This window comes from Gambusia affinis, linkage group LG11 (genome assembly GCF_019740435.1).
Source record: "Gambusia affinis linkage group LG11, SWU_Gaff_1.0, whole genome shotgun sequence".
In the NCBI taxonomy this organism is placed as follows: Eukaryota; Metazoa; Chordata; class Actinopteri; order Cyprinodontiformes; family Poeciliidae; genus Gambusia; species Gambusia affinis.
In genome coordinates, this window is record NC_057878.1 from 29,115,902 (window position 1) to 29,143,710 (window position 27,809).

Here is a 27,809-nt window from a genome sequence, read left to right on the forward strand (position 1 = left end):
AACACTCAGACCTGCAGCTTCTGTTTAACTTTCACTTTACTGAACGAAATATTTTCTTCTGACTGATTTTATCATTTTGATCCATAAAATACCAACATTTTAACTTTAGATTTTGGTCCATCTGATGATTAAATATTAAACAATTGATAATTTGATCAGTTATCACTTTTTACCAAATACTTTTTTACTCTGACTTGAGTAAATTTATGAATTATTTCTACTCTTGTGTTTTGTCTAGTCTGGGCTCCTCTGTGTATTAATTTATGTTTTTAATATTTGGTTTCAGTCAACCTTTTGTTTTGCTTTAAGGAATATCTAGTTGGAAATGTTGCTTTTACTATTTTTTAAATCAGTATTTGTTTAGATCAAAATTGTAATTCTTCAAAAATATATATAGAAAAGACAAAGAAAAGGTGAGAGGTTATGAATGTCGCTTGGTTCTGACCAGAATAATAATAATAATAATAATAAGAAGAAGAAGAAGAGTCCGCCTGTCGTATCAAATGCTCCTCTGGTTTCTTTTATTACAATCGAAGTGAAATGGAGACAAACACACAGGCGCCTTGCATAGAGTGGAGTTCTGAAAAGTGGAAATGTTCCGGAACCTCCAGGTCCGACCGGAACCTGAGGCTCCTCATGCACAAAGTTCCCCAGACATGAACCCAGAGGTGAGATGAGTCGGACCGGACCAGAACTGGCCTCCCGGTCCGCTCCGCCAGGCCCGAACCTTTGGTACAATCGGTGCAAAACGGAGATATTTTCACACAACAGACAGACAGACATTTACACATAGAGACTCCTGGTTCTGTACACGGTTCTCCGAACCCCGGTCCAGTTACTAAGATAGACGGCTCAGAACCATGCTGGCCCGGCGGGCCGACCCGAACCGACTTCACCAGAACCTGACCCACATCCGTCAATGGAGAGCAGGAATCCTCATGCACAGGAGCTAGAAAGGCGGCACTATTTCAGCATGCAAATATGGAGCTACAACACAGCGCCACCTAGTGGTCTCTGCCAGGAGCAGCTCACGGAGCCGCACCGGACAGACCCTGCATGCAGAATTGGACTGGGAGCACTGGGAGGAAAGTGAAACCACCGCGGCTCCTGTGGTCTGACTCCAACAGGCTTCCGTAGATCTAACATGCAGCGTCTCCAGCGGGAGGACAGACGGATGTTTTATCTTACATTTTGGACAAAGAGCAGCGATTTACTGAGGACATGTCCCGGAAACGTCCATGTGTCCCAGTTAGAAACAGGAAACCATCAGAGGTACTGGGACAAAAACAAACCTCACATTAAGAAACTCACCTGAGCTTCACGGAAACATCCGGGCTGAAGACAGCGGACCGAGAATCAGGCAACATCTGACCAAACCTCATCAACAGGTCATACACACCAGCTAGCTGCAGCTCTGGAACGCCCGGGTGCGTTAGCGCAGCTAGCTGCAGCTCTGGAACGCCCGGGTGCGTTAGCGCAGCTAGCTGCAGCTCTGGAACGCCCGGGTGCGTTAGCGCAGCTAGCTGCAGCTCTGGAACGCCCGGGTGCGTTAGCGCAGCTAGCTGCAGCTCTGGAACGCCCGGGTGCGTTAGCGCAGCTAGCTGCAGCTCTGGAACGCCCGGGTGCGTTAGCGCAGCTAGCTGCAGCTCTGGAACGCCAGTGCGTTAAGCGCAGCTAGCTGCAGCTCTGGAACGCCAGTGCGTTAAGCGCAGCTAGCTGCAGCTCTGGAACGCCGGTGCGTTAAGCGCAGCTAGCTGCAGCTCTGAACGCCAGTGCGTTAGCGCAGCTAGCTGCAGCTCTGGAACGCCCGGGTGCGTTAGCGCAGCTAGCTGCAGCTCTGGAACGCCCGGGTGCGTTAGCGCAGCTAGCTGCAGCTCTGGAACGCCCGGGTGTGTTAGCACGACACCAAAATGCAAAAACATCAGCAATGACGTTAGATTAGCAGCTGTCCAGTGGTGGGCAACGCTAACTCCACTAATGCTACAGAGCTTTAATGATGTTATGCTTAGCAGAAGCTAACAACAGGAACAGAGGTTCATGTTAATACAAAATCACTATACCTTCATGTGATTTAGCAGAAGCTAATTCCGATGTGCTAATCATAAACAGAAAGGAAACAAACTGCTGCTACCTCAAAATGAGAAAATAAACTTCTTGAACAATTCTAAACAGTCGATAACTTTATTAAAACAACACAGTAAACTATCGTTTTGGAGTTTATCTGAAAAAATTTGCTTAGCAAAAGCTAACTGTGCTAAACATATTGAAAGTTAGCAAAAGCACTAAAAGAGAAACCAGATCTGTGTTTAGTGCATTACAGGGAGCGTACCCACCACTGCAGCTGGGTCTGAACCGGGTCTTCAGCAGAACCTGGATCCAAACCCAGCAGAACTGAGCAGAACCAGAACCAGAACCCGGTCACAAAGCTGAAAACCTTTGACCTCATTCCAAGGCCTGAACAGAACCAGGTCATATTTATTATGGCATTCATTATGTTCTGACTCTGACCCGTCCAGCCGTCCAGAACCTTCTGGTGTTCTGGACTCGTACATTCAGCCGCAGGTTTGGTACATTCGCCAGCGCGTGGGAAGTGATGTCATCTGTTAGGAGGAAGTGGAGTTTCCACTGGGAGGGAGTGAAAGTATTGCTCATCAGAAAGGTGTGGAAAGTACCGGGCTCTCCAGAACCAAACCCATCAGAACCCGGCCCGTCCTCCAGGAACGGGTCCGGTTTGTGCGAACAGGTGAGTGAGTGCAGGTAACCCCAGTGTGAAGGTCGGCCGGAGCGGCTGCTGAGATAAAGCACACATGTGGCTCAGTGACAGAAACGGGTTCACATGAAAAGAGAAACTTTACAACATCCAGCGGTTCTGGTTCTCCGTCCGTCTCCTCAGAGAACCGGAGCGACGGAGGAGCAGCAGGTTGGTACACCGTCCGTTTCTTCTTCTCTGATTCTCAACGAGAACTTGGGGTTCCACTGTCACTCCAAACCGAAGGTGCTGGTCTCCTCCACGGCCGTCACCAGCTTCTCATACAGCATGGAGAAGGACGGGTAGGGAGGCAGGTCCAGCCGGTTGAAGCAGGTATGAGCCCTGAGGGAGACGGAGAGACGGCATCCAACACCATCCAACACCATCCAACACCATCCGACGGAGAAACCAACTGAATCAGCCAACAGATAAACGGGAGGATGAACTTCAACATCAGGTGATGCTAATTATTGGCAGTTTCTCCTGATGCTGAATGAAACAGAAACTCTTAAAAGTGAAAACTGACCAACAGTCTCACAGAACCATCGGGTCCAATCAGAACCAGCAAACGTTTCGTTGCTAAAGGTCAACAGGGTCAAAGGAAACCCGAAGTGGACGCTGGACCAGAAACCTGCAGACAGTTTCTCTGACGGAGTGAGAGCCAGCAGACGGAGCAGCAGAACCGGGTCAGAGGTCCGGTTGGTCAGAATCACCTCCAGAACCTTCTTACATCACAGAAAGCCAAAGGAGATAAACCTGGACCAATCAGAGCTGGTGGGCGGGGCTTAAACAGGAAACCAGTCTGAACTGGGAGGCTGTGGTTGGTTGATTATAACTCCCACTGTTTAAGATGAAAATGTTAAACAGTGACCCAATAATTCAGGAAAATTCTCCTAAAGAGTCTAAATCCACTTCTACTTTCTTAAACTTTCATGTTTGACGTTTATTTGAGTCGTAACTAACAAATCGGTCCTCCTCCCTGAGACCGCTCCAATAACTGAGCTCACAGTGCTTCCTGTGCAGCGTCTCTCTCCTCGCCTCACCTGGGTAAAGACGTGATCTTCCCCCACTTCTCCACGCAGAACCTGCGCGGTCCGTTGCTTCCTCGCAGCGAGGCGAAACCTTCGTAAGGAACGCTCGACGTTCCCGTCACGAACTGCAGCAGAAACAGGAAAACCGTCAGCCGATGAACAAACAGGAGGATTCACACAGATCAATCAGTCCACGTTAAACTGACTGCCTAGTCAAAGTCCAGTCTGGTTGGTGAGGTGTGAACACTAGCTGACCTCTGACCTTTGGTGCTCCAAACCTCGGTCTGGGTTCAGTTTGAATGTGAACACCAAGTGGACCAGAAACTGCTCCAAAAGCAGGAACTGGACTACAGCGCAGGGCATTCTGGGTAAATCCAACCAAAGCTAACATGCTAGCCTAGCGCTAGCAGCAGAAATGTCTCCTGGTCTTCAGCCAAAGACTAAAGAGAAATCCTCCAACACTAAAATCTGACGCCTCCATCTTGTTTCCATCTGGTGAAGAAGGAAGTTGCTCTCAGTGTCTTCAGAGGTTTTTGTGTGGTTTCCTTCAGTGGTTGTTGGTGCAGCGCCCCCACAGGCCAGGAGGGGAACAGGTTGGTTTGGGTCAGAACCACAGCAGCTGGAGGTGGAGCAGATGATGGAGTTCTGGTTCCAGTAGAACCGGGTCCAATGGACCATCAGGAGGGATGATTGGAGTTCAATATCAAGATTTCACGATCAACTGAATGTCAAATATGAAACGACAGTTTTGTTCCCCAGTCAAGTCTCAGATTATCAGCTGGAAACAAAACCTTACAGAGGAAGGAAACGCTCTGCAGGTTTATTGTAGAGAGAAACTACTGACCCACTTCAGGGATTAAAATATTATCATTTATATCTTTTAGTAGTTTGCATCTTAATCCAGCTGGAAATTTAAGGTAGAAACTGTAAAAATGAATTGATGCTGCAGCAGCTGATCTGTTGTTATTAATAAAAGCCTCAGCTGCGATAAAGTCCAGATTAGATTCCTCTCAAAGTCCCATAACAATAATATTTAACAATAATAACAACAGTGTGCCAGTCCCTCCACCAGGGGGCAGCACCTCTCCTACCTGCAGCAGCCGCAGCCTCTGCTCGTTGTTGAACCGCTCCACAGCCGCCCAGAACCAGCGGATCACTATGTGGTTGTCATGGTAACCTGAGGGCAGAGAGACGATGGTGAGAGAGAGAGACGTCAGAGAGACGTCCTCCTCCTCCTGCTGTGACTGAGTGGCTCTGCTGTGAAACGTTTTAACAAAAAAATCAGAAAACAAAATAAAAACCATCTGGAGTCCATCAGCCTGCAGCGGAAGATTAATCCCAGATAAGAACAATAACAGTAAATAGTTTTCATTTAAATTAATAAAAAAATAAATGCAAGAAATGTAATAAAAAAAATTATGAATTAAAAATAAAAAAATCAGAAATTGAAGTTAAAGAAAATAAAAAATGATGCGCATTTTGAAGCATCTATTTAAAACTGCAGAATTTAAAGTAACTTCTTCCGTTTTGCTTGAGGTGGTTTTTGTTTTCCTCTGCCTTACCAGAGGAACCAAACTCTGACAGTCTCTCCATTTTTCTGTGATGTCTAGAAACAGGAAGTAGAGGGCTACTTCCTGTTTCCTGTCATGCGTAGCGTCACCGTGATGACATCACGCTTAGCGCAGCCTGGTCCATTCGCTCCAAAGCAGCCGATGGAAACTCATCATTAATATTCTCATTTCTGCCACATTTTAAAGTTTGATCAGAATTCCCAGGACAGTTGGATGGAAGCTGGACTCTTTCACATCCTTCTGGTTTGAGGTGAAGATTCAACCATCATGATGAAGATCTGACATTTTAACACATTTAAGGCCTGAAAAGGAGCAGATGATTCATATTTATTGCTATTAAACTCTTTGTTGTGTTCTGAACTCCTGCATTCAGTCACAGCTCTTCTCTGCATGGGAAGTGATCCGATCAGGCAGGAGGAAGTAAGTGTTGTTGATCTGAAAGGTGCGGAAGGCCTCTGCCTCATACCTCCTCTATACTCGGTGTTGTTCCTCCAGTCGGTCAGGTCGATCTCTGCTGTTCCTGCGATGACCAGCTCCAGCTCCCGGGCGTCAAACACCGACACCAGCCGCACGTCCACCACCTGACGAACCACAGCGCGCACACAGAGGCACACACACACACGCAGCCCAACACACACACACACACACACAGAAGCACACACATACACACACAGAAGCACACACACACACACGCAGCCCAACACACACACACACAGAAGCACACACATACACACACACACACAGAAGCACACACATACACATACACATACACACACAGAAGCACACACACACACACACACACACATTATTGTGTTATACTTCTTATATATTTTTGTTTCTATAAGACCCGGCTTTTATTTTGATAGGGAACATCCGCTCATCGGCAGGTGAATTAGCATGTTAGCTAAATGTTCAGTTTATAGATCATTTCTTTTAGTTTGCTGCCAGATATGTGGCTCGTTAACCAAGTATTTTGTCTGAACTTAAATGTTTAGTTTAGCCATGGTTGTTTTTAGCTAGCTCAGATTTTACTTCAATATTTCGCCAGCTCAGAGCTACAGCTTTAGCTCGGAGCTGCGTCGCGGTACCTCATAAAAGCCTCGGACCAGACTCTCGGTCTGCTGCGCCACGCCGCGCTCGATGCGCCACTTCACCATCCGCTCGATGTATTCCTTCTTGTTCTTCTCGGACACGGGAATTCCCGCCCCGCCGGGCTTCAGCTCTCTCTCTGTGATCTGCACACAAACAGCCGGTGGGAACTTCGGACGGATACCGGTCCGTTTCAGGGGACGCGTTTAGGGGACGGACCTGTCCGAAGACTTCCTCGTTGACGGTGAAGGTGAGGTCCAGCATGTCCTCGATGTCGTTGTCCTTCATCCACTGCAGGCTCTGGTGGAACTCCTCATCCAGGAACTCGAGGTCGCTGAGGTCACACGGGCTGCAGGCACACAACCAGAACCAGAACCAGTTTATGGACGGTACCGGGTCTCTGACGGGAAATCTGCTCTTCCTTCTCCCAACGCCAACTGGAAGCCACCAATCAGAGCCGGGAGGCGGGTCTTAGCGTTGTCAATTAATCTTGTGTGGCGCTTCTTGTCCCTCCCCTACTATCTGCTACACTGCAGCTAGCACAGCCTGCCATGAATGCTAAGCTAGTTCGCATGGCCACCATTAGCGGGGGATAAATGGTTTTCCTGTTGGTCCACCATTAGCACATTTAGGAGTGAGTACACGAGGATGATTGACAGCTCTAAGGCTCGCCTCCTGGCTCTGATTGGTTGAATTTGGTGCATTTCCTCAGACAGCAGGAGCTCAGGGAGATCAATGTGTTCACAGATTATCCGTCTCATAATAAACATTTTGAACAAATATGGAAAATACATGTATTCTTATAAAAGCTACTGCAGCTTTAAAGGAAAATAAAAACTGCACTGTGAAACATTCCTAAACGTTTTAGCCCCTCTTCATCACAGAGGAATTAATCTGTACGTGAACTAATCATTTTCCCTAAACGTGTCAATCAGCCGGACGGTTCTGGTGAAACTTTGGACCTTTCCGACCCGGTGACGCTGCCAGAGGAACCACTCACATGCGCAGAAGGCCTTTATAGAACGGGCGAGTGAAGAACGCATCCAGCAGGTACTGATGAACCAGAGCCAGGCCCAGAATCCGCCCGCTGAACCGAAACCTGGACTCAGACAGAACCAGAACAAACACCAGGATTCACAGCGATTCTCAGGACAAGCATCAAGCTGCTGGTCGCAGCAGACAGGAAGTGCTGACAGGAAGTCACCATTCGTGGTGGTTGTCCACGAAGGCGGACATGGGGCTGATCTGGACCGTGTACGTGTCGTTGGCCGAATACTCGAATAAACCGTAGTACGGGTTGAAGAGCTCTCTGGACACCAGGAAGAAGAACTCTCTGGACGGTCCGCTGTAGTCCAGCCTGAAACACACAGCAACCTGGAGTTCCTCAGGGCGCGCTGCTCGAGAACCAAACCTCGGACCATCAGGCATCGTCTTCCTCACCCGTCCTCGCCGACGAAGCTGACGTAGAGTTTACTCCTCTGCAGGTCTTTACGGGAATAACACATGATCTGGTTGAAGGCGTCTTCCAGCAGGTGATCTCTGCGGATGATGAGCCTGGAGACAAACAGAAAAAATAAAATATCAGTAAAATGAAATACAGAAAAAATAAAATGAAGGATAAACATAAAGTCAGTTCTGTTGGTGTCATTTTTACCTAAAATACATTCTGTTTGGACTTTTCTAACATTTTCAAACACAAAAAAATAAATCTCAGCAGCAGAGTTCCTTCAATATCAAAAGAGCAGAGATAAAGTTTGTAATTTTATCAGAATCAGTCGATCATATTTGTAAAATTACCACTGTGGTCTAGTTAAAGTTCATGTCAATGAGCAGAAAAACCTGTTCTAATTACTGTCTGAACGTCTAGATGTTCAATATCCAGTTCAGATGCTTTATTGATCAAATATTGTGAAAGATTCAGCAACAATCGGCTCTAGAAATGTGAGATCCAGATTTCATCATTGGTCTGAAATTGCATTCCATGATATTCTTTATGTAAATATTCTTTGTCTTTTGTTGATATTTTATTTAGGAAATGAAAATCCATCTGGTTACTTGATATTTAATGAAGGGTTAATGGTGTATTTTCGGACGTACTTGACCTTCCCCGGGCCCTGACCGTAGCCCTTCGTCTCCAGCTTCCGGTAGAAGTTCCTCAGTTTCGCCTCAAAATCTCTCTTGTACGGAGCGGGCGCCCGCGCGTTGGCGCGCGGCGTTCCTGCAGCGGACGGGATGAAAGTCCAGGTGGGGCAGAGGCAGGAGACCGTTATCAGATTACAACCAATCAGAAACACTGAATGCAGGTTAATCCTGGATCGGTTTGCAGCTCCAGACTCATCAGGTTCTCTTCAGTCCAACAGCAGCAAACACCCAACAAACCAAAACAATCTGTTTGTTTCACACAATTTAATCTGAGAATGAATTAATCTGCCTGGAAGGTGTTGGATTTCTCTTTAGAAGATAATCCAGATCCTGGGTAAATTCAAGCATTGTTCTGTTAACTCTGTATTTCTGCTCAGTTTGACCAAAACTAAGAGATTTACTGAACACGTGAGGTCCGGATCAGGACGTTTCCAGCGTATTTAAGGGACGTCTGGCTTCATATTACTTTCTGAACAAACAACAATTCATATCCAGATAATCTAAACTTTTTATTGCTGTTGTTTAATAAAAGCTGAGAATGCAATAAAGTGAGCAAACAGAGAGATTCACCTGGAGAGCTCTGAGGAGAAGACAGGTTGTAACCTGGGTGGAGCAACGGCGGCACGTATGACATCACTTCCTCCTCAAACAGGCTGCAGACAGAGCATGAGAGGTCAAAGGTCAGAAATCAGTCACTCAGCAGAACGGAGCAGACTGACGGCAGATCGAATCCAAACACTGAGGAAAACATGGCGGACTAACAAGTTTCAATCAGAATGAAACTGCAGAAACATCCTGACATTTTAGATTTCAATGAACAATTCAATCAGGGCTGTGCTAGCAGCGTTAGCAAACAGCCTGCTGGGAAAGACATGGCAGCTCAACAAACTGAAATAACACAGAAACAGCATGTCAGCTGTCAAATCAATCAATCAATCAAACTTTATTTGTATGGCACATTTCAGCAGCAAGGCATTTCAAAGAGCTTTACATCAAATCAAACACAAAAACACAATGCAACACAGAATCAACAATAAAAACATTAAGTCAGATTCAGTCAATAAATTTATAATTGATTACGTTTCTAATAAAACTCTAAACAGGTGGGTTTTTAGTTGAGATTTAAAGGAAGTCAGTGTTTCAGCTGTTTTACAGTTTTCTGGAAGTTTGTTCCAGATTTGTGGTGCATAGATGCTGAATGCTGCTTCTCCTCATTTGGTTCTGGTTCTGGAGATGCAGAGCAGAACCAGAAGGTTGATACAACAGCAGCAGATCTTTAATGTATTGTGGTGCTAAACCATTCAGTGATTTATAAACTAACAACAGTATTTTAAAGTCTATTCTTTGAGCTACAGGGAGCCAGTGGAGAGACTTTAAAACTGGTGTTATGTGCTCTATCTTCCTGGTTTTAGTCAGAACTCCAGCAGCAGCATTCTGGATCAGCTGCAGCTGTTTGATTGATTTGTTGGACAGACCTGTGAAGACGCTGTTACAATAATCAATACGACTGAAGATAAACGCATGGATGAGTTTCTCTAGATCTGGCTGAGACATTAGTCCTTTAATCCTGGAAATGTTCTTCAGGTGATAGAAGGCCGTCTTTGTAACTGTCTTTACGTGGCTCTGAAGGTTCAGGTCAGAGTCCATCACTACTCCCAGGTTTCAGGCTGATCGCTGGTTTTTAGTTGTAATAACTGAAGCTGTGCACTGACTCTAGATCTACAACTCTAGATCGTTCCTCTTTAGGTCCAAAAATAATAACTTCAGTTTTGTTTTTGTTCAGCTGGAGGAAGTTTTGGCACAAATCAAATCAAATCAAATTCAGGACTTTAATGAACCTGGACAGAAACTGAGAAATGTAAATTATTGTTGGATTTCATCCTGAGCAGATCAACGCCTGTCGCTGTTGATCATCGCTCCCCTTATGTTGACTCCATCGCCTATTATAGACACAAAAAGTTAGCTAGTTAGCAAGGGCATGTTAGCAGCTAGTTAGCGGTAGTTTCATCCGCCTCAAGCCAGAGAAGGAAATGAAGATGTCGGTGAAAGACCCAAACTTTGATTGTCTCGCGAGAAATAAACGACAAAGAAGATAAAATTGTTGTGTGATGACAAAACTCACAAACTAGAGTGTAAGGTCTCAGTTTTGGACCCGGTAAATGGTTCCAGAACCGGTTTGGCTCACAGATCGGGTCTCACCTGAGCAGCATGACGAGGTCGGCGTCGCTGGACAGACGGGCGAGTCCGTTGACGCCCTCGCTGCGGATGAACTGGACCTTCTCCCTGCAGGGACACACGGGGTTAAACAGGCGGGGATCCAGCAGGGTCAGAAGGTCAAAGGTCGTGTTCAGGTTACTTTAGGGAGTGGTTCCTGGCTAACTCGGGCTGCCGCTCCTGCAGGACCTCAAAGATGTTGGGTTGCCGTAGAAACGCCACAATCTTGTCGTTGTAGGCTGGAGGCAGAGGAGACAGAGAGTCCAGGTGTGTGTCCAGGTGTGTGTTCTGTCCAGAACTGGACCCGGCCCGGCGGACTCACCCACAGGAACCGCATCGTGGTACGGGCTGCGGCTGGACCCGCTGAAGGTGCTGGAGGGCCGGGGCATGGCGGGCAGGCCGCCCTGCCGGGAGTCGTCCACCACCTGAGGGAGAGCGGCGGTTCAGGACCCGACCCAACAACCAGGGTTCTACTGCTTGGTTCTGGCTGGTTCTGGTTACCAGGATCTAACTGGTGCTCAGATTTTTCCATCAGGTTTGGATCTAATCGGATCGGCAGAGTTTGCTGGTAAACTCAGACGACTAGATTATTATTCTGGTTTTTATTCTGACAAGGTTTTCTGACCCACAGTGGTTCTGGTCCGCTCCGATCTGATATCTCCGATGTTAAATGTGACGTTCAGCCAATCAGAAAGCGAACTTATGGAAACATGGAGGGAAATCCTAAGAACTGAAAACAAAACGACGACTATCTGGTTCATTCCTCCGTTAAATGTCGTCCATTAACTGCCGCCGGTGCTGCTTCCTCGTCGGCCATGTTTGTTTCCTCTGAACTCACGTTTTGTGATATTTCCTGTCTGAATGTGAGGTTTGTTGCTCCGCAGGTGGAACCTCTCAGGGTTTGAAAATGTTTAAACTCCTGCTGTGTGAACCAGGCAAGAATGTACCTGGTTGTTCACAAACTGATTTATAATTGGAAATGGTCAGAAACTCGGCTAGAGTCTAAATAAAAACAAAACGTCCTTCAGAAGGTTTGGTCAAAGACTGTAGGACCTGTTGACTGACCTTCAGGGAAACACACTGGATAAAGGTTTGACCTTTAACCTAACAGCCCCTCTAGGACTGATCTGACCTCTCTGTGACCCCTGCGGCGGCCTCTTACCTCCCCGGCACTGTGGCTCCGTTGACGGCTCAGGTGCTGGCGGTGGGCCAGCAGCCCGGTGGACCGTGAGCTCTGCAGCGGCAGCCGGGGGTCGATGAAGGTCGTCGACCGACAGTTGTGATCCACAAAGAAAGGCTGCGGGTCAAAGCCACAAACCCTTAGAGGCTGAGTTACCAACGTCCTAGTCAAAGTCAGGAAGCTGACCCACCTTCCCAGTGTGGTCGTGCTTCATCTCCCAGCCGCGGGGGAGCTCCAGCTGCTTGTTGGCGAACATGTTGAGGAAGGTCACGAGGTCGCGGTTGTGCTGGTAGCGCTCAAAGTAGTGAGCGTCCCGCCGCACCTTGCTGATCATGTGCTTCAGGCAGGTGTTGCTCGTAAACATGCGGTAGGCACTCTGCACGAAACGCAACAGCAGCAACCTCAGGTAACCTCAGGTGGCCCACATCAGGGTGGTGATCAACAGAAAACAGCTCAGGTTCAGTAACAACCAATCAGACCAGAGCTACAAACAGATCACACTTTACTTCATGGAGCCATAGTTCCCACAGGAACAGGACTGGCTGAACTGGTTAAACTGGTTAAACAAGGTAAACTGTTAACACTGGTAAACCAAATTGAATTGGTTAACTAGTTGAATTTATTGAACTAGTTGAACCGGTTAAACTGGTTGAACTGGGGGGAGCAGCTCAGAGCTTACGGGGTTTGAATGCAGCACGGTGAAGAAGTCTGGGCTGCACAGGAACTTGGCGCTGGGCGACTGCAGCAGCAGGGAGAGGCGTGAACGGCCACTGGAGTGAGCCACGGCGCTTTCTCTGCGATATTCTGCAACAGATTCAGGGAACAGTCAGAAAAACATCTGGCGACCGGTTGGAGGCGACCGATTGAACGCGACCGACTGAATGCGACCGTTTGGACGCGACCGGTTGAACCCGACCGGTTGGAACGCGACCGGTTGGACGCGACCGGTTGGAACGCGACCGGTTGGACGCGACCGGTTGGAACGCGACCGGTTGGACGCAACCGACTGAAGGCGACCGGTTGGAGGCGACCGGTTGGAACGCGACCGGTTGGAGGCGACCGGTTGGACGCGACCGATTGGACGCGACCGGTTGGACGCGACCGGTTGGAGGCGACCGGTTGGAACGCGACCGTTTGGACGCGACCAGTTGGACGCAACCGGTTGAACCCGACCGGTTGGAGGCGACCGGTTGGAGGCGACCGGTTGGAACGCGACCGGTTGACGCGCGACGTTGACGCGCGACCGGTTGGAAGCGACAGTTTGACGCGATCGTTGGAGGCAACCGGATGGAACGCGACCGTTTGGACGCGACCGATTGAACGCGATCGATTGGACGCGACCGATTGAACGCGACCGGTTGAACCCGACCGGTTGGAGGCGACCGGTTGGACGCGATCGATTGGAGGCAACCGGTTGGACGCGACCGATTGGAACACGACCGGTTGGACGCGACCGATGGGACTCGACCGATTGGACGCGACCGATTGAACGCGATCGATTGGAGGCGACCGGTTGGACGCGACCGATTGGAACGCGACCGGTTGAACGCGACTGCTGAACCCGACCGTTGAGGCGATAACCGTTGAACGCTGATCGTTGGAGGCGACCGGTTGGACGCGACCGATTGAACCCGATCGATTGAACGTGATCGATTGGAGGCGATTGATTGGAGGCGACCGGTTAGACGCGACCGATTGGACGCGACCGTTTGGACGCGACCGATTAGACGCGACCGATAGAACGCGACCGGTTGGAGGTGACCGATTGGACGTTACCGATTGAACGATTGGGCGCGATTGAGGCGATCGATTGAGGCGACCGTTGACGCGACTGATTGAACGCTGACGATTGAACGCGACCGGTTGAACCCGACCGGTTGGAGGCGACCGGTTGGAACGCGACCGGTTGGAGGCGACCGGTTGGACGCAACCGGTTGGACGCGACCGATGGAACCCGATCGATTGAACGTGATCGATTGGAGGCGATTGATTGGAGGGCGACCGTTGAGGCGACTGATTGACGACCGCGAGCGACTGATTGGAGGCGACCGATTAGACGCGACCGGTTAGACGCGACCGATTGGACGTTACCGATTGGACGCGACCGATTGGAGGCGACCGGTTAGACGCGACTGATTGGACGCGACCGATTGGACACGACCGATTAGACGCGACCGATAGAACGCGACCGGTTGGAGGTGACCGATTGGACGCGACCGATTGGACGCGACCGATTGAACGCGATCGATTGGAGGCGACCGATTGAACGCGACCGATTGGACGCGACCGATTGGACGCGATCGATTGGAGGCGACCGATTGAATGCGATCGATTGGACGCGACCGGTTGGACGCGACCGATTGAACGCGACCAGTTAGACGCGACCGATTGAATACGACCGATTGAACGTGATCGATTGGAGGCGACCCATTGGACGCGACCGATTGAACACGACCGATTGAACGCGAGCGATTGGAGGCGACCGATTAGACGCGACCGGTTGGACGCGACCGGTTGGACGCGACCGGTTGGACGCGACCGTTGGACGCGATCGCGACGCGATTGACGCGATCGATTGAACGTGATCGATTGAGCGATCATTGAACGCATCGATTGAACGCGATCGTTAGACGCGACCGGTTGGCGACGATTGAACGCCGACCGATTGGATGACCATTCGCGACGGTTGGAACGCTGGACGCGACCGTTGAACGCGACCAGTTAGACGCGACCGATTGAATACGACCGATTGAACGTGATCAATTGGAGGCGACCGATTGGACGCGACCGATTGAACACGACCGATTGAACGTGATCGATTGGAGGCGACCCATTGGACGCGACCGGTTGGACGCGACCGGTTGGACGCGACCGATTGGACGAGACCGATTGGACGCGACCGATTGAACGCGATCGATTGGAGGCAACCGGTTGGAGGCAACCGGTTGGACGCGACCGATTGGACGCGACCGGTTGGAGGCGACCGGTTGGAACGCGACCGGTTGGACGCAACCAGTTGGAACGCGACCGGTTGGACGCGACCGATAGAACGCGACCGATTGGACGCAACCGATTGGAGGCGACCGATTGGAGGCGACCGGTTAGACGCGACCGATTGGACGCGACCGGTTGGACGCGACCGATTGGACGCGACCGATTGGAGGCAACCGGTTGGTCGCGACCGGTTGGAACGCGACCGGTTGGACGCGACCGGTTGGAGGCGACCGGTTGGAACGCGACCGGTTGACGACCAGTTGGGACCGTTGACGCGACCGGCGAACGCGATCATTGACGCGACCGATTGGAGGCGACATTGAGGCGATCGATTGAGGCGCGACCGTTAGACGCGACCGATAGAACGCGATCGTTGGAGGTGACCGATTGACGCGATCGATTGACGCGATGGCGACGCGATTGACGCGACCGATTGGACGCGACCGATTGGACGCAACCGATTAGATGCGACCCATAGAACGCGACCGGTTGGAGGCGACCGATTGGACGCGACCGATTGGACGCAACCGATTGGACGTTACCGATTGAACGCGACCGATTGGAGGCGACCGGTTAGACGCGACCGATAGAACGCGACCGGTTGGAGGTGACCGATTGGACGCGACCGATTGGACGCGACCGATTGGACGCGACCGATTGGACGCGACCGATTGGACGCGACCGATTGGACGTTACCGATTGAACGCGACTGATTGGAGGCGACCGGTTAGACGCGACCGATTGGACGCGACCGATTAGACGCGACCGATAGAACGCGATCGATTGGAGGCGACCGGTTGGACGCGACCGGTTGGACGCGACCGATTGAACGCGATCGATTGAACGTGATCGATTGGAGGCGACCGATTGAACGCGATCGCCCTCCGGCTCCGGCAGCTCAGCAGAGGATTCCTCTGACCGCTCGCTGCTGGTTATGGTTCTTCTGATGCTCTGGTATCTGTCAGCAGGAGAAACAAAGGATTATGGGAAATGAACTTCTTAATCTTTCCATCATGTTTTATGTTTTTCTATGTGGCTGGGAAACAACAAATCCTGCCTCTCTAAAATATTCATTACTAAAAAGAAAGAAATTTCTTTCAGACTCCAGTTTTATCTGGATCCCACCTGGACGATGCTTTGTGTTGCCATGGTTACCTGCGGTTGAGCTGCTCCATCTGCTGGATGGAGTTGGAGCGGGTCAGGCCCTGCGGGGCGGGCGGTCCGGTGGGCCGCTGCCACGTGGTCGTCCTGTTCACATGATCCACGAAGAAGATCCGGCCGTGGCTGTCGATCCGAGCCTCCCAGTCTGAGCAGAGAATGAGAAGGAAAGGGTTAATGGACCCAGCAGCAGATAATGATTGGTCCAGTTAAAGTAACAGCAGAGTTTAGTTTGTTTGATAGGAAAGCAAAAGACTTTCTCCCAAAGACAGTTAGCATATAGTGTGATGCTGCATGATGCTGCATGATGCATCGTGATGCTGTGTGATGTGGCATGCAGACACACACACTCACTGGGGGGCAGCGGCTCGTCCACCCTCTGGTATCGGTGGATGTCGTGGCGCACCGAGGGGAGCGATCGGACCGGATGGCCGTTAACGGGAGCGTCTGGAGGAAAACCGGTTTACTGGATTATTTCTGGGAGATTTGACCGTCTGAGACCAGCAGGAGGCGCCGTACCTTCCTCTCTGTCTGTTTCCGTGGTAACGTGCTCCACAGACCCACTCTCCTCCCATGTCTTGGTCTCCTCCACTTCCTGTCTGTCATGACCGCCGCCTGCGGCCTGCAGGCTCCGCCTCCTCACACCAACCTCCTCTTCCTCCTCCTCCTCTTCCTCCTGCGGCGGCTTGCTGGCGGCCGGAGGATCAGCTTCGGCCTCGGAGGCCGCCGCTCTTCCTCCTACCTCCTCCTCTTCCTCCTCCTCATCATCATCCCCAGGTCGGGAGGTCGGCGGCGGGCCGGGCTCCCCGTCTCCCCCCGGATCGATGGCTGTCGCTGCTCCTTCATCGGCTTCCTGCACACAGAACCACCTGGGTCAGAACCAGCTCACATGTGGACCAGTTGGACCAGTCTGACCAGTTGGAGCTTAAGAATGGATGCTGGCTCCTGATTGGACGACACCTTTGATGTCATCATCAGCTTGTCGCTGCAACATTTGAATGATTCTTTGAGAGGAACTGATTCATAAGATCCAGTTCCTGTTGGAGAACCAAACTCACCACAGCGGTAGCCATGGTAACCGCTCCGCTGTCTGATGAGGAGCCGGCGGTCTGAGGAGCCGTTGCCATGGAGAAGGAATCCATCTCTGACGTAGGGTCGTCGCCTGGCGCCCCCTCCTGTTCCAGTGCCGCCACAGCCTCTGGCAAAGCATCATGGGTAACAGTCTGCTCCTCGTCCACCTCTAGGAAAACCTCTGGCTCCAAACTGTTGTCCAGCTCCAGACCCGGCTCTGCAACCAGGGCGTCCCCAGGCCCTCCCTCTGCCCCCTGCAGCCGGAGCTCCGGTTCCACCAGAAACAGGTCGTCATCATCAGGCCCGCCGCCATCAGCAGGCTCTCCGTTCAGCAGCAACGGCGACGGCGGCAGGGGCAGCAGCTCGTTGATGGCAGAGCGCTCCTCGTCCTCGTCGGAGTCGATGTGCAGGATGTCGCTGAGCCGGGTGTGCGTGGGGAAGCTGGAGCACAGCCTGGGTGAGGCGGCGCCCAGGGGCCTCTCACCGGGCCCCTTCGGGGCCTCGATGGCATCCAGACCCTCGCTCAGCGACCGCTGGAGGATGGAGCGCTCACAAACCGCCGCCTCCACAAAGCGCGCCGGACGCACGGCGGGCAGCTCCTTCTCTGGCAGGGCGGCGGCCCCGCCTTCCCACAGGCCGTGGGGCCCCTGAGGGCCGGTGGCGGAGAGGCCGGCGGACACCACGCCTGGCAACGGGTGGGGCAGGTCTTCATCGTCTGACGGCGTTCCCGGGGCGCCGTTCAACGGCGACAGGCCAATGATGGAGTCCGGCGAGGCACCTGCAGCGGGACGGAGGCCGGTGAGGACAGAGACAGGTGAGTGGGGTCATAGGGCCACGGGGGCGGAGCCTGGCTCACCATCGGGCCCCGTGGACGTCAGCTCCACCCGGAACTGCAGCTGGCCGCTGACGTGTTCGGTGGGCAGGCGGCGGCACAGCGGGAAGCTGACCGGCTGGACCCTGCACAGGAAATAGGAAGTAGGAAGTAGGAAGCACGATCCACATAGGCTCAGATATATACATACTCCTCACTCCTTCATCAGATTAATCCTCATAAGTTTCGCCTGTTTTCAGGTTTCAGATGGATTTGTTTTCTGGTGTCTGTCTCTTTAATGCAAATAAGCTGCTGCTGGCTCCGCCCCCTCATCTCCATGTTACTGTACAACTGTCTGTCTGCGACCCAGAAGCAGAAGCTTTGACGATTAAAACCTGCTCTGTCGGGGTTGCTAGGCAACGGAGCAGTTCCACCTGATTCTGCTGTCATGACCGAAAGGTTTTTGAAGCAGATCGTTTTCCAGACACCAAAAAACATAAATTTATTTCTGGATGTTTTTCAAGCAGCAGAGACCAAAATGGAAAAATAAAAACATGAAAATGGTGAATTTTTCTCTTTAAACTGGCTTCACTGGGCTTCCGTCAGTGTTTGAACCGATGATACTAGAATCTGGAGATGTTTAGAAACTCGGTGACTTCCTCTAGACCAATAAATGAGTGTAATGGTTCAAACTGGAACCAGTTAATCAGTTAAACTCTCTCTATGACCTTCAGCTCCATTTGTTTAAATATTGAGCTGCGTGTATTTGAGGTGTTCAGAGTTCGGGTTTGAAGGAGCCGCCATGTTTGCGTGTCCTACCCTGGAATCTTCTCGATGAGCCGCTGCACAGGAATGGCCAGCTGACCCAGGAAACGCTTGATGATTGGACGACTTTTAGCAAACTTGTCTTTCACCTCGATGTACAGGATGTCTGTCATCAGCGCCACAAACGTGTATTTCTGTGAGGAAGAATGAGGTGTGAGAAGGCGCCAGAGGGAGGCGCTGCGGCGTGAGGAGGAGACTCACCTCGCCGTGCCAGACGGGGTTGGTGGTGTTGGCGATAATGGCCGACCGGCGCTCCTGTCCATGGTGGCTGAAGACCGGGAAGATGTTTCTCTTCCCAGGATGGATGGACATCTTCAGGTACGGGTCCGGATTGAAGAACATGCCTTTCTTCAAGCCGGTGGAGCGAAGATCTGCAACAAAACGACCCCAGATCATAAACCAGAGTCTACATCCTGGTTTCTAGAAGCGTGGAGCTGGAGGAGAATGAAACCTGCTGGAAATGAATGATAAAGAGATCAATATGTACGTCTGTGAAGTTACAGTCAACCATAATCTGGGTTAAGTCGTATTTTCACCATATTATTCATTCACTCATAAATGTCACAGTTTCAAACTAAATGTTTAGTATCCAAACAAAATACTTAGATTCAAACTGAATAAGTTACCAAGCTAAACATTTAAGTTGCTAACTCTGCTGGAGCTATTTAGTAGCTTCTTTAGTTCGATGCTAAACAGTTAGCTTAAAGCTAGCTAGCTTGAGGTTGTGAATATTTGGCTCTAAGCTAAATGTTTAGCTTGCTGCCGACGTATTTAGTTTGAAACTGTGGCGCCGTCTCTCCTCACCGGTCAGAGTGAAGCTGATGAGTTTCCGTGGATGTTCAACGCCGACCTGCTCCGCCAAACCCTCCACCTGCAGACAGAGCAAACACACGCAGCTTCGCTTCGGGGTCGTGACCTTTGACCTGCTGGAGCTCTGGGGTTTCTCTGAGCTGCTGAATAACCTTTTGCTTCTTGTTTCAATTTATTTTTACTTTTATAGTTCATTATTTTTTAAACGTAATGTTCTTATTTCATTTTAATGTTGTTTTTATTATTATTTTATTATTATTTAGTATTTATTTTTTAGATGTTTTCTTTACTTGTTTATTTTTAAATGTAATTAGTTTTCATTTTCTTTCTTTTTAATTATTTACATTTTAATTTTTTTAAAGTTCTTTTTCCCATATATCTCTATGTTTTGGGAATAATCTTCCTCTCTGGAGGGTGATGGATGAAGGTCATTCAGAAGGGTCAGTGATGACCTTTGACCTCTGCTAACTGAGTGATAATTTTGATGTGATTAAAATAAAACGTTGTTTGTGTAACATCATTTGAAACAGAAATGGGTTTCATCATCTCAGTCCTGGATGGTTGTGAATTCAGACATGTTCCAGTAAGAGCTGCTGGCTCCATGAACTGGTAACCAGTGAAACCTGAGGCTCATCCTGATCAGAACTGGGTTGGAACCCACCAGAACCGCCGGGTTCTTCACAGTGATGCAGGGCGTCGTCGCCCTCAGGGCTCCACTCACTCCGTGGTAATACTTGAAGCAGATCCTGGTCTCCGCTGTGAGGAAGGACAAACATCATCATCATCGGTTCAGACATCCCAGCTTCCCGCCGACCGGGTCCGAACTCACGCTCCATGAAGTAGGGTCCGGGCTCCAGCCTCCAGACGATCTGGCCCCTCTGGGTCCCGTTGACGCCTCGGTTCTTGCAGTCCCACACGTTGGACGGACTGGTCTCATCTGGAAACACAGCGGCTATTTTTACCCCTCAGACATCTGCCGCCCAGCTGCAGCAGCCTGCAGCGCTGCAGCTTTCAGCGCATTTTCTCTGCAGACTCGGCAACCCAAAGCTCACGTTTACCTTTAATCAGTGAAATTCGCTCCAGAAATAACTTCCTGTGACCGCCGAGCAGAAGGACGAACTTCCTGGAGTTAAAAACACGGATGGGGGATTCCGCTATACGTAGCACTTTTATACTCAGATTAATGAGGAGCCAAACCTGGAGCTGTGTGTGTGTGTGTGTGTGTGTGTGTGTGTGTGTGTGTGCGTGTGTGTGTGTGTGTGGGTCGTTATTGAATGTCTGCTTAGTCGAGGAAAGAGGCGGCTATGAGACTCCGCTGCAGGTTATCAACTCCTGGCAGTTCCTGATCAAAATGAAGTCACCTAACGACCCGCCTGGCACAAACTCTTCTTCTGTGGTTTATTTTCTACTTAACAGAACAAAGAAAACGTCCAAAATGAGCCTCCAGTGGACGACCGTCCTTCCTGCTTCATTTCTACTTGAATCAGAAACACAGCAGAGCGGCATCTTAAACCAGATCAAACTGTTTCTGGTGCAAATTAAATTAGAATATGAAGAACTGTTAACTATCAGGTGAAGAACAAAAAACCAAGATCCAGACACAACGGGAATAACTAAATAAAAATAACTAAACTAAGAGAAACTTGATGAAGTTATAGAAAGAAAACTAATTTAAAACCCAGAAGAGCCAAAACACAACAGGGGAAATAATAAAACCAAAGTAATAAATCTAAACTGTAATAAGAAACAGCAAATAAATAAACACCAAACTCTAAGGAAATAATAAATGGGCGTCACTTCTGATGAGCTCCTGTTCAGACAGTGTGTGCTCACTGGGTGTATACTGGGATCAGTGGTGTGGACGTTTACAGCTAATCCAACTTTTTTCACAGCAGTCTGATTGGACTAATTCTGATATTTCATTCCAGATAAATCCGACCTGCTCCTCTTCCGTAGCTATGTTCTTAGCTATGTAGCTTTCAGGTCGTAAACTGTTCACTGAGAAGCCGAATCGTTTAGAAACATGAAGAATGAAGCGAAGGTCAGAACCTGCTGTGGTCGAGCTCAAGGTGTTCTGCTGCTGACTGACCAAGTGTGTTTAAAATATAAACCAAATGATTAGTAGTCCAATAATAACATGAGCAGACTGGTTATGAAGCTCTGTTCTAATCGTAGTGGTGGTTAAATTCCTCTCAGTCTGCAGGCTGGACCCACAGCAGGCAGGTTCTGCTGGTTCTACCGGGTTAGGGGTGTGAATACGTCTGCAGCTGTAAAGCAAAGCGATGCTTGTGCTGACTGCAGAGACAACCCGACGTTTGGAGTATAAAGTGTCCAGGAGGGGACATTCGCACTCAGCTCTTCCTCAGGGGGGAACGCTCAGTTGGTTCCGGTTCTGGATGCTGATTGCTGGATCGGGTTTCAGCAGCACGGACAGAACCGCCGAGTCGGATCGCCTCCTTCTGCATCGGCTCCAGCAGCTAGCGCATCAGGAGCTAACGCATCAGGAGCTAACACATCAGGAGCTAACACATCAGGAGCTAACACATCAGGAGCTAACGCATCAGGAGCTAACACTTCAGCAGCTAACGCATCAGCAGCTAATGCATCAGCAGCTAATGTTTCAGGAGCTAACGCATCAGCAGCTAATGTTTCAGGAGCTAACGCATCAGCAGTTAATGTTTCAGGAGCTAACGCATCAGGAGCTAACACTTCAGCAGCTAATGCATCAGGAGCTAACACTTCAGCAGCTAATGCATCAGGAGCTAACACTTCAGCAGCTAATGCATCAGGAGCTAACGCATCAGGAGCTAACACTTCAGCAGCTAACGCTTCAGCAGCTAACGCATCAGGAGCTAACACTTCAGGAGCTAACGCTTCAGCAGCTAACGCATCAGGAGCTAATGTTTCAGGAGCTAACGCATCAGCAGCTAATGTTTCAGGAGCTAACGCATCAGCAGCTAATGTTTCAGCAGCTAATGTTTCAACAGCTAATGTTTCAGCAGCTAATGTTTCAGCAGCTAATGTTTCAGCAGCTAATGTTTCAGCCCGCACTGTGGATCTCTGGACCTGGATCCGCTCAGCGCTCCTGGAATGAAACACCTGGATCAGCTGAAAAGCTCCGCCCCCTCTCCCAGAATCCACCAATCCCTGACCCAAACGTTGGTAGAGGCGAAGTTTTCCACAGGAAGAGGGACCCCTGAATCAGAGGCCTCGTCCCGGCTCTGGACTCACCGATGTGGTACAGCCCGATCCAGTCGGTGGCGTCCACCTCCTCCTTGATGTCCCAGGTGATGACCAGGTTCTGGCCGCGGCTCAGCGTGTACTCCAGCGTGGACGCCGTGAGCGAGGAGCGGCTCTGCGAGGTCACCAGGTCGGTGTCGCTGTTGGCCCTCGTGAGCCCGACCGGGCCGCCGATGACGGAGGCGGCGTCCACGGCCGCCCCGCCGCGCTCCGCCAGCGTCCGCAGGTTCTCCGGGCTCAGCGTGTGGCGCAAGTGAGGGCTGCGCCGCCGGGGGGCCGACAGGTGTTCGCGGCCTCCCACCGACAGGTTGGGGGGGTTGTGGGAGCGGGTCCTGGGTGGGAGGACCGCGGTGGCGAGGGACGGACGCATTCTGGGTGGCGGCTCAGTAACAGACGTGCAGGAGAAGAAGAAGAAGAGCGTCTGGACCGAACCTTAAAGCGCTGCTGCTGCCGGATCTGGATCCCTGTGACAGTCTGACCCAAACCGAAGAATTTCCCAGACCGCCATGGTCACAGGTCAAAGGTCACAGGAGGGTCACAGGTCAGGTTCAGGAACCTCAGGGGAGCAGAGAGGAAACCAGAGTTAGAATTAAATGACCAGTGAGCTGACCGAGACCTGCTGGTCTCCAACATGGCCGACTCGCTTAACAGTATTAAATATTAGTTGGACACTAAATATTTAACCTCAAGCTAATATTTAACTAGCTAAATATTAGTTGGAAGGAAAAATATTTAGCTTGCAACTAATATGAATACTGCTAATGTTTAGCTAGCAAGCTAAATCTTTAGTTTCCAACTTGTATGTAGGAATCTAAACATTTAGCTTGATAACTAACTATATGTGTTTGATGCTAAATGTTTAGTTTCAAGCTAAACTAAATATTTAGCTCAGTGCTAAATAGTGAGCTAAAGCTAAATAGAACCAAACATGGAGAAGCAGCATTCAGCTTCTATGCTCAAATCTGGAACAAACTTCCAGAAAACTGCAAAACAGCTGAAACCCTGAGTTCCATTAAATAATGCTAACCTAGATAGAGCTGCTTTGGAACCAGAACAAATCTAAAATATGTAGAACTTTTCATTAGTTTCATTTATTTTGACACTAAACTGTAATGTGAGTCCTACAGCTCGAGCTTGGTCCAAACCGGGTCACCAACAGAACCGGAATCCCACAGTGTTGATCTGAGGCCAAACTCCTCACTGCTGTCTGGCAACAACTGAAGGATTTCACTTATTGTCTCTCACGTGACACATAAAACCTTTCAAATTAAAAGCGGGGCAGCGGGTTTTATCTGGAATCGATGCGGCTGAACAGAACCGCCGACCCGGTCGGCTTAGCGCCGAGTTTCCACCGGGATGAATCAGAAGGAAAGCACGACATCCCTGACTCGACAAGATCACACACACACACACACACACACAGTGAAACCTCAGACAGGGATTTACGGGAGAATAAACCTCGGTGCCGTAAATCCGGCTCACGTGGCCGACCCGGTCTGATTCTGGGTCTCCTCCCAGAAACCAGCCGCTGTGACGTTGCCACGGTTACGTAATGGCTCCGCACCTCCACAGATGCTGGGAGCGGACCGGACCGGCCCGCAGGTGGAGAGCAGTCCGGCAGAGGTTCTGGGCTGTAATCCCGCCTCCTGTCCGGATTGACCGGATTACTGACCCGTTTCCAGGGAAACCGCCTCCAGCCTCCCAGGGAGGGGTCGTCAGAGGAACCGGTCCGGTTTCTGTGGTTCTGAGCTTTATGGATCCAAAACACGCTGCAGAGGGGTCCAAAGCGCGGTCCGGGGGCCATTTCTGGCTCCGACCAGAGTTCTGGAGCGGAGCGGATCCGACCCGCTACCAGAACAGATTCACCAATTTATCTTACAGAAAAATATCTTCTTCAAAAAGTACAAGGTGCAGGGATGTGCTGTTCAGCACAACCCACATAAGGAGGCCTCGGTCCTCGACGCGGCCGTCGCAGGTTCGATTCCCGGCCTGCTGACCTTTGCCGCATGTCTTCCCCTTCTCTCATTACCCACTTTCCTGTCAGTTAACTATCAAATAAAAGCCACTAGAGCCAATAAAACCTTTTTAAAAAAAGTACAAGGTGCAGAAAATAAAGTTTTGGTTCTTCATCTGAATTGTGGAGCAGCTCAAACTCTGACCTGCTGAATCAGAACCGGCAGAACCCGGACTCTTCCGACCCGTTTTCTACAAAACAAATCCGTTTCCTTTATCTCAACAAAATAATCATTTTCACTTTATTACTGAGCAGATACAATAAAAAAGACACAATTTTAAACAATATTTCTATATTTATACATTTTGTTTCTCCTTTGACTGAAGGATTTTATCAAAACGTTTGTACAGCTGGCTGACCTTTGACCTCATCAGAGGATGTTTTTATCTCATATTTTGGTGATTTAATGAAGATTCCAAACTGATTATTGCTCTGCTGTCTCTCCGTACCGGGCTGCACATCATTCATTCATTCATTCATTCATTCACTGCATGAAGAAAAAACAGAAATCTGCAGATTTCCTGTTTACAAAGTTTGATTTGATAGTTTTCTGACATTATTTATGCTCATTTTGTAAATGTTGCAGTTTTATAACTAAACTGTTCAGTATTTTCCGTAAAAAGAACCAATAACATATTTTGTATATTATTTTTGTTATTAGTTTCAAAATTTGACAAAATTTCCTCAAATATCAAAACATACAGAAGAAAAAAATATTTTTCACTAAATTAATGTTTAAAACTTAAACTGTAATCTGGATATTAGTGATTACAAAATAAAAGTTTTATTGTTACAAGTTTCACTGTAAGTTTTATATTAATCTGTTTTAGGAACTTAAACCAGTTAAATCTGATGCAGCTCAACTTTTATTCAGGTTTGAAATAAACTAGAAAATAAAAATGTTAGTTCTTTTATAATAATATTTAATTTAGTAGATAATTGATCAAATATCTATTTTTTCTCTAAGGCCTGATTGATCTGAAGATCTGGATCCAGAACAACACATTTTCACATTTTGCTGGTTTTAAACATTTGAAATATTTCTGCTGAACAGTTTTTATTTAATATTCTGTCTTTAAATCCTTTTGTCCGTTTTGAAACGGCCTGCAGCTCCTCTGGACCAGCCATGTTCATCTGTTCATCTGTGTGGAAATAAAACATTTTATGAACGTGTGATGTGAGGATGAGGATGAGGATGAAGGTCTGATCCAGAGGAAGCTGCAGATCTGAAATGCTGCGTTTGCATCTTTAGTTTTCTTCAACTTTGATCAAAGATTTTAAAACAAAACAAAGAAACATGATGAAGGCCTCATCATCATCACCATCATCATCATCATCATCATCCTCAGTGTCTTTTACCGCAAACTGATCTGACTGCAGATCGATAAGAAGCTGATTGATAACCAATCACAGGCCAGCTCAGGGCCCCCTTCACACTCCTCCTCGCCCCCAGCTGGAGGCCGAACCGAACCGAACCATGTCAGCAGAATCCGCCTTACATAACAGCGCCGTCCCGCTCGCCTGTGCGGGACGTGCGGGGTTACTGTGGGAATTCCCTACGTCATCGCCTCCCATGTAGCATGCGGAGCTTCACGCGTGAAGCTGGACGGCATCCCGCATCGGTGCGGAGAACCGCTGCGGCTGTTTCACTGACACGCATCATCATCATCATCATCATCATCATGGTTACCTCTGTCCCCGCGCTGCGGGGCGATCACCGCACGCAGCTTACCTTTGACGCAGAGCTGCGGGTGGAGGAGGGATCCCTCCTGCGGGTCCTGCGGGTTCTGCGGGTCCGATCCAGAGGTGCGCAGGGAAAGCTCAGCCTCACCTTCCTCTCTCTCTCTCTCAGTGTGTGTGTGTGTGTGTGCGTGTGTGTATGTGTGTGTGTGCACCGGAGGCTGCTGTTTCTGCGGCTCTCTCTCCCTCTCTGCGCAGCTGCAGTCCGGCTGCAGAGCATGCGGCTCACCGGAGGATGGCGTCACGCGTCCGGCTCGTTCCCGCTGAACACCGCATGGTGATGGGGAAAAACCCCGGAGAGGGCGGGATTCACCCAACCTGTAGAACCACACGGACCCTTCCGGTTAAATCTCCCATCATATTAAAACTTAAATATTACGTCTGAAAGCTGCAGCTGCCGGGCTGCAGAAACATCATAAATCAGAGTCAGAGCAGGTCTGACGGTTTTCTAGAAACTTCATCCAGAATGTAGAAACTGTAAGTTTATCCTCTCATTCACTCGTTCATGCGGACAGGAAGTTCTCCTGAACCGCCATGTCTCCTCAGCGGTGAACACTGCTAGCTAAAGAGTTAGCTGGGCAGGCTAATCTCAAAACACAATAAACATCAGTTCCGCTTATGCAAAAGAGAAACACAAATATATTTAGCAGATGCTAATGCTAAATAGCTTCTCCAACACAGTATTTAGAGAGGCTAATGCTAAAATGCTAACTTCAATTCAAATTCTACTTAAAGACTGTAAACTGCAATAATGTAAATTTTGTATTGACATAAATGACATTTCTATAACATCTTAAATATTATATATCTTGTTCTCAATGTTTTACAGTTAAGAGGAAGCTAAGTGGCCAAACAAGCGCAAATGAGCGGAAATGTGTCCAACTCCGCAATCACCATAGCAACCGGTACCATAGCAACCGGTACCTCAACATGTTCTGAGCCTCTGCTCCATCACAGAACCTGCTAACCCAACTGGATCACAACTGATTAACTTAGTGAAGTTCTGCAGAAAACTCTCTATTCAGGTGGATATTTAGAAAAGTATTTGTAAAGCAGAAGATGGTGTTTGTTGGATCTTTCTGGAACTAACTGACTGATAAATAATCGGTTTGAGGTGAAGTGATGTTTGAACTTGAAATATTTACAAATTGTTGGTTAAACTAATTAAAA

The 27,809-nt window shown here is 49.2% G+C and overlaps 1 protein-coding gene across 1 annotated transcript; it reads right to left on the bottom strand.

Annotated features, from left to right (window-relative positions):
* Window positions 1-494: 494 nt before the first annotated feature.
* Window positions 495-26,779, bottom strand: hecw2a (HECT, C2 and WW domain containing E3 ubiquitin protein ligase 2a). The gene is given in 30 exon segments (XM_044132709.1): window positions 495-3,091; window positions 3,793-3,905; window positions 4,872-4,957; window positions 5,818-5,932; window positions 6,440-6,586; window positions 6,660-6,789; window positions 7,441-7,539; window positions 7,645-7,797; window positions 7,881-7,994; window positions 8,538-8,658; window positions 9,153-9,235; window positions 10,782-10,865; window positions 10,939-11,035; window positions 11,119-11,221; window positions 11,959-12,093; window positions 12,167-12,352; window positions 12,656-12,814; window positions 15,844-15,928; window positions 16,126-16,276; window positions 16,483-16,575; window positions 16,648-16,981; window positions 17,187-17,977; window positions 18,056-18,156; window positions 18,830-18,969; window positions 19,037-19,206; window positions 19,640-19,706; window positions 20,307-20,401; window positions 20,475-20,582; window positions 22,877-23,441; window positions 26,632-26,779. Coding segments are annotated over 29 exon segments (4,551 nt in total). The 5' UTR covers window positions 23,256-23,441; window positions 26,632-26,779; the 3' UTR covers window positions 495-2,979.
* Window positions 26,780-27,809: the final 1,030 nt, after the last annotated feature.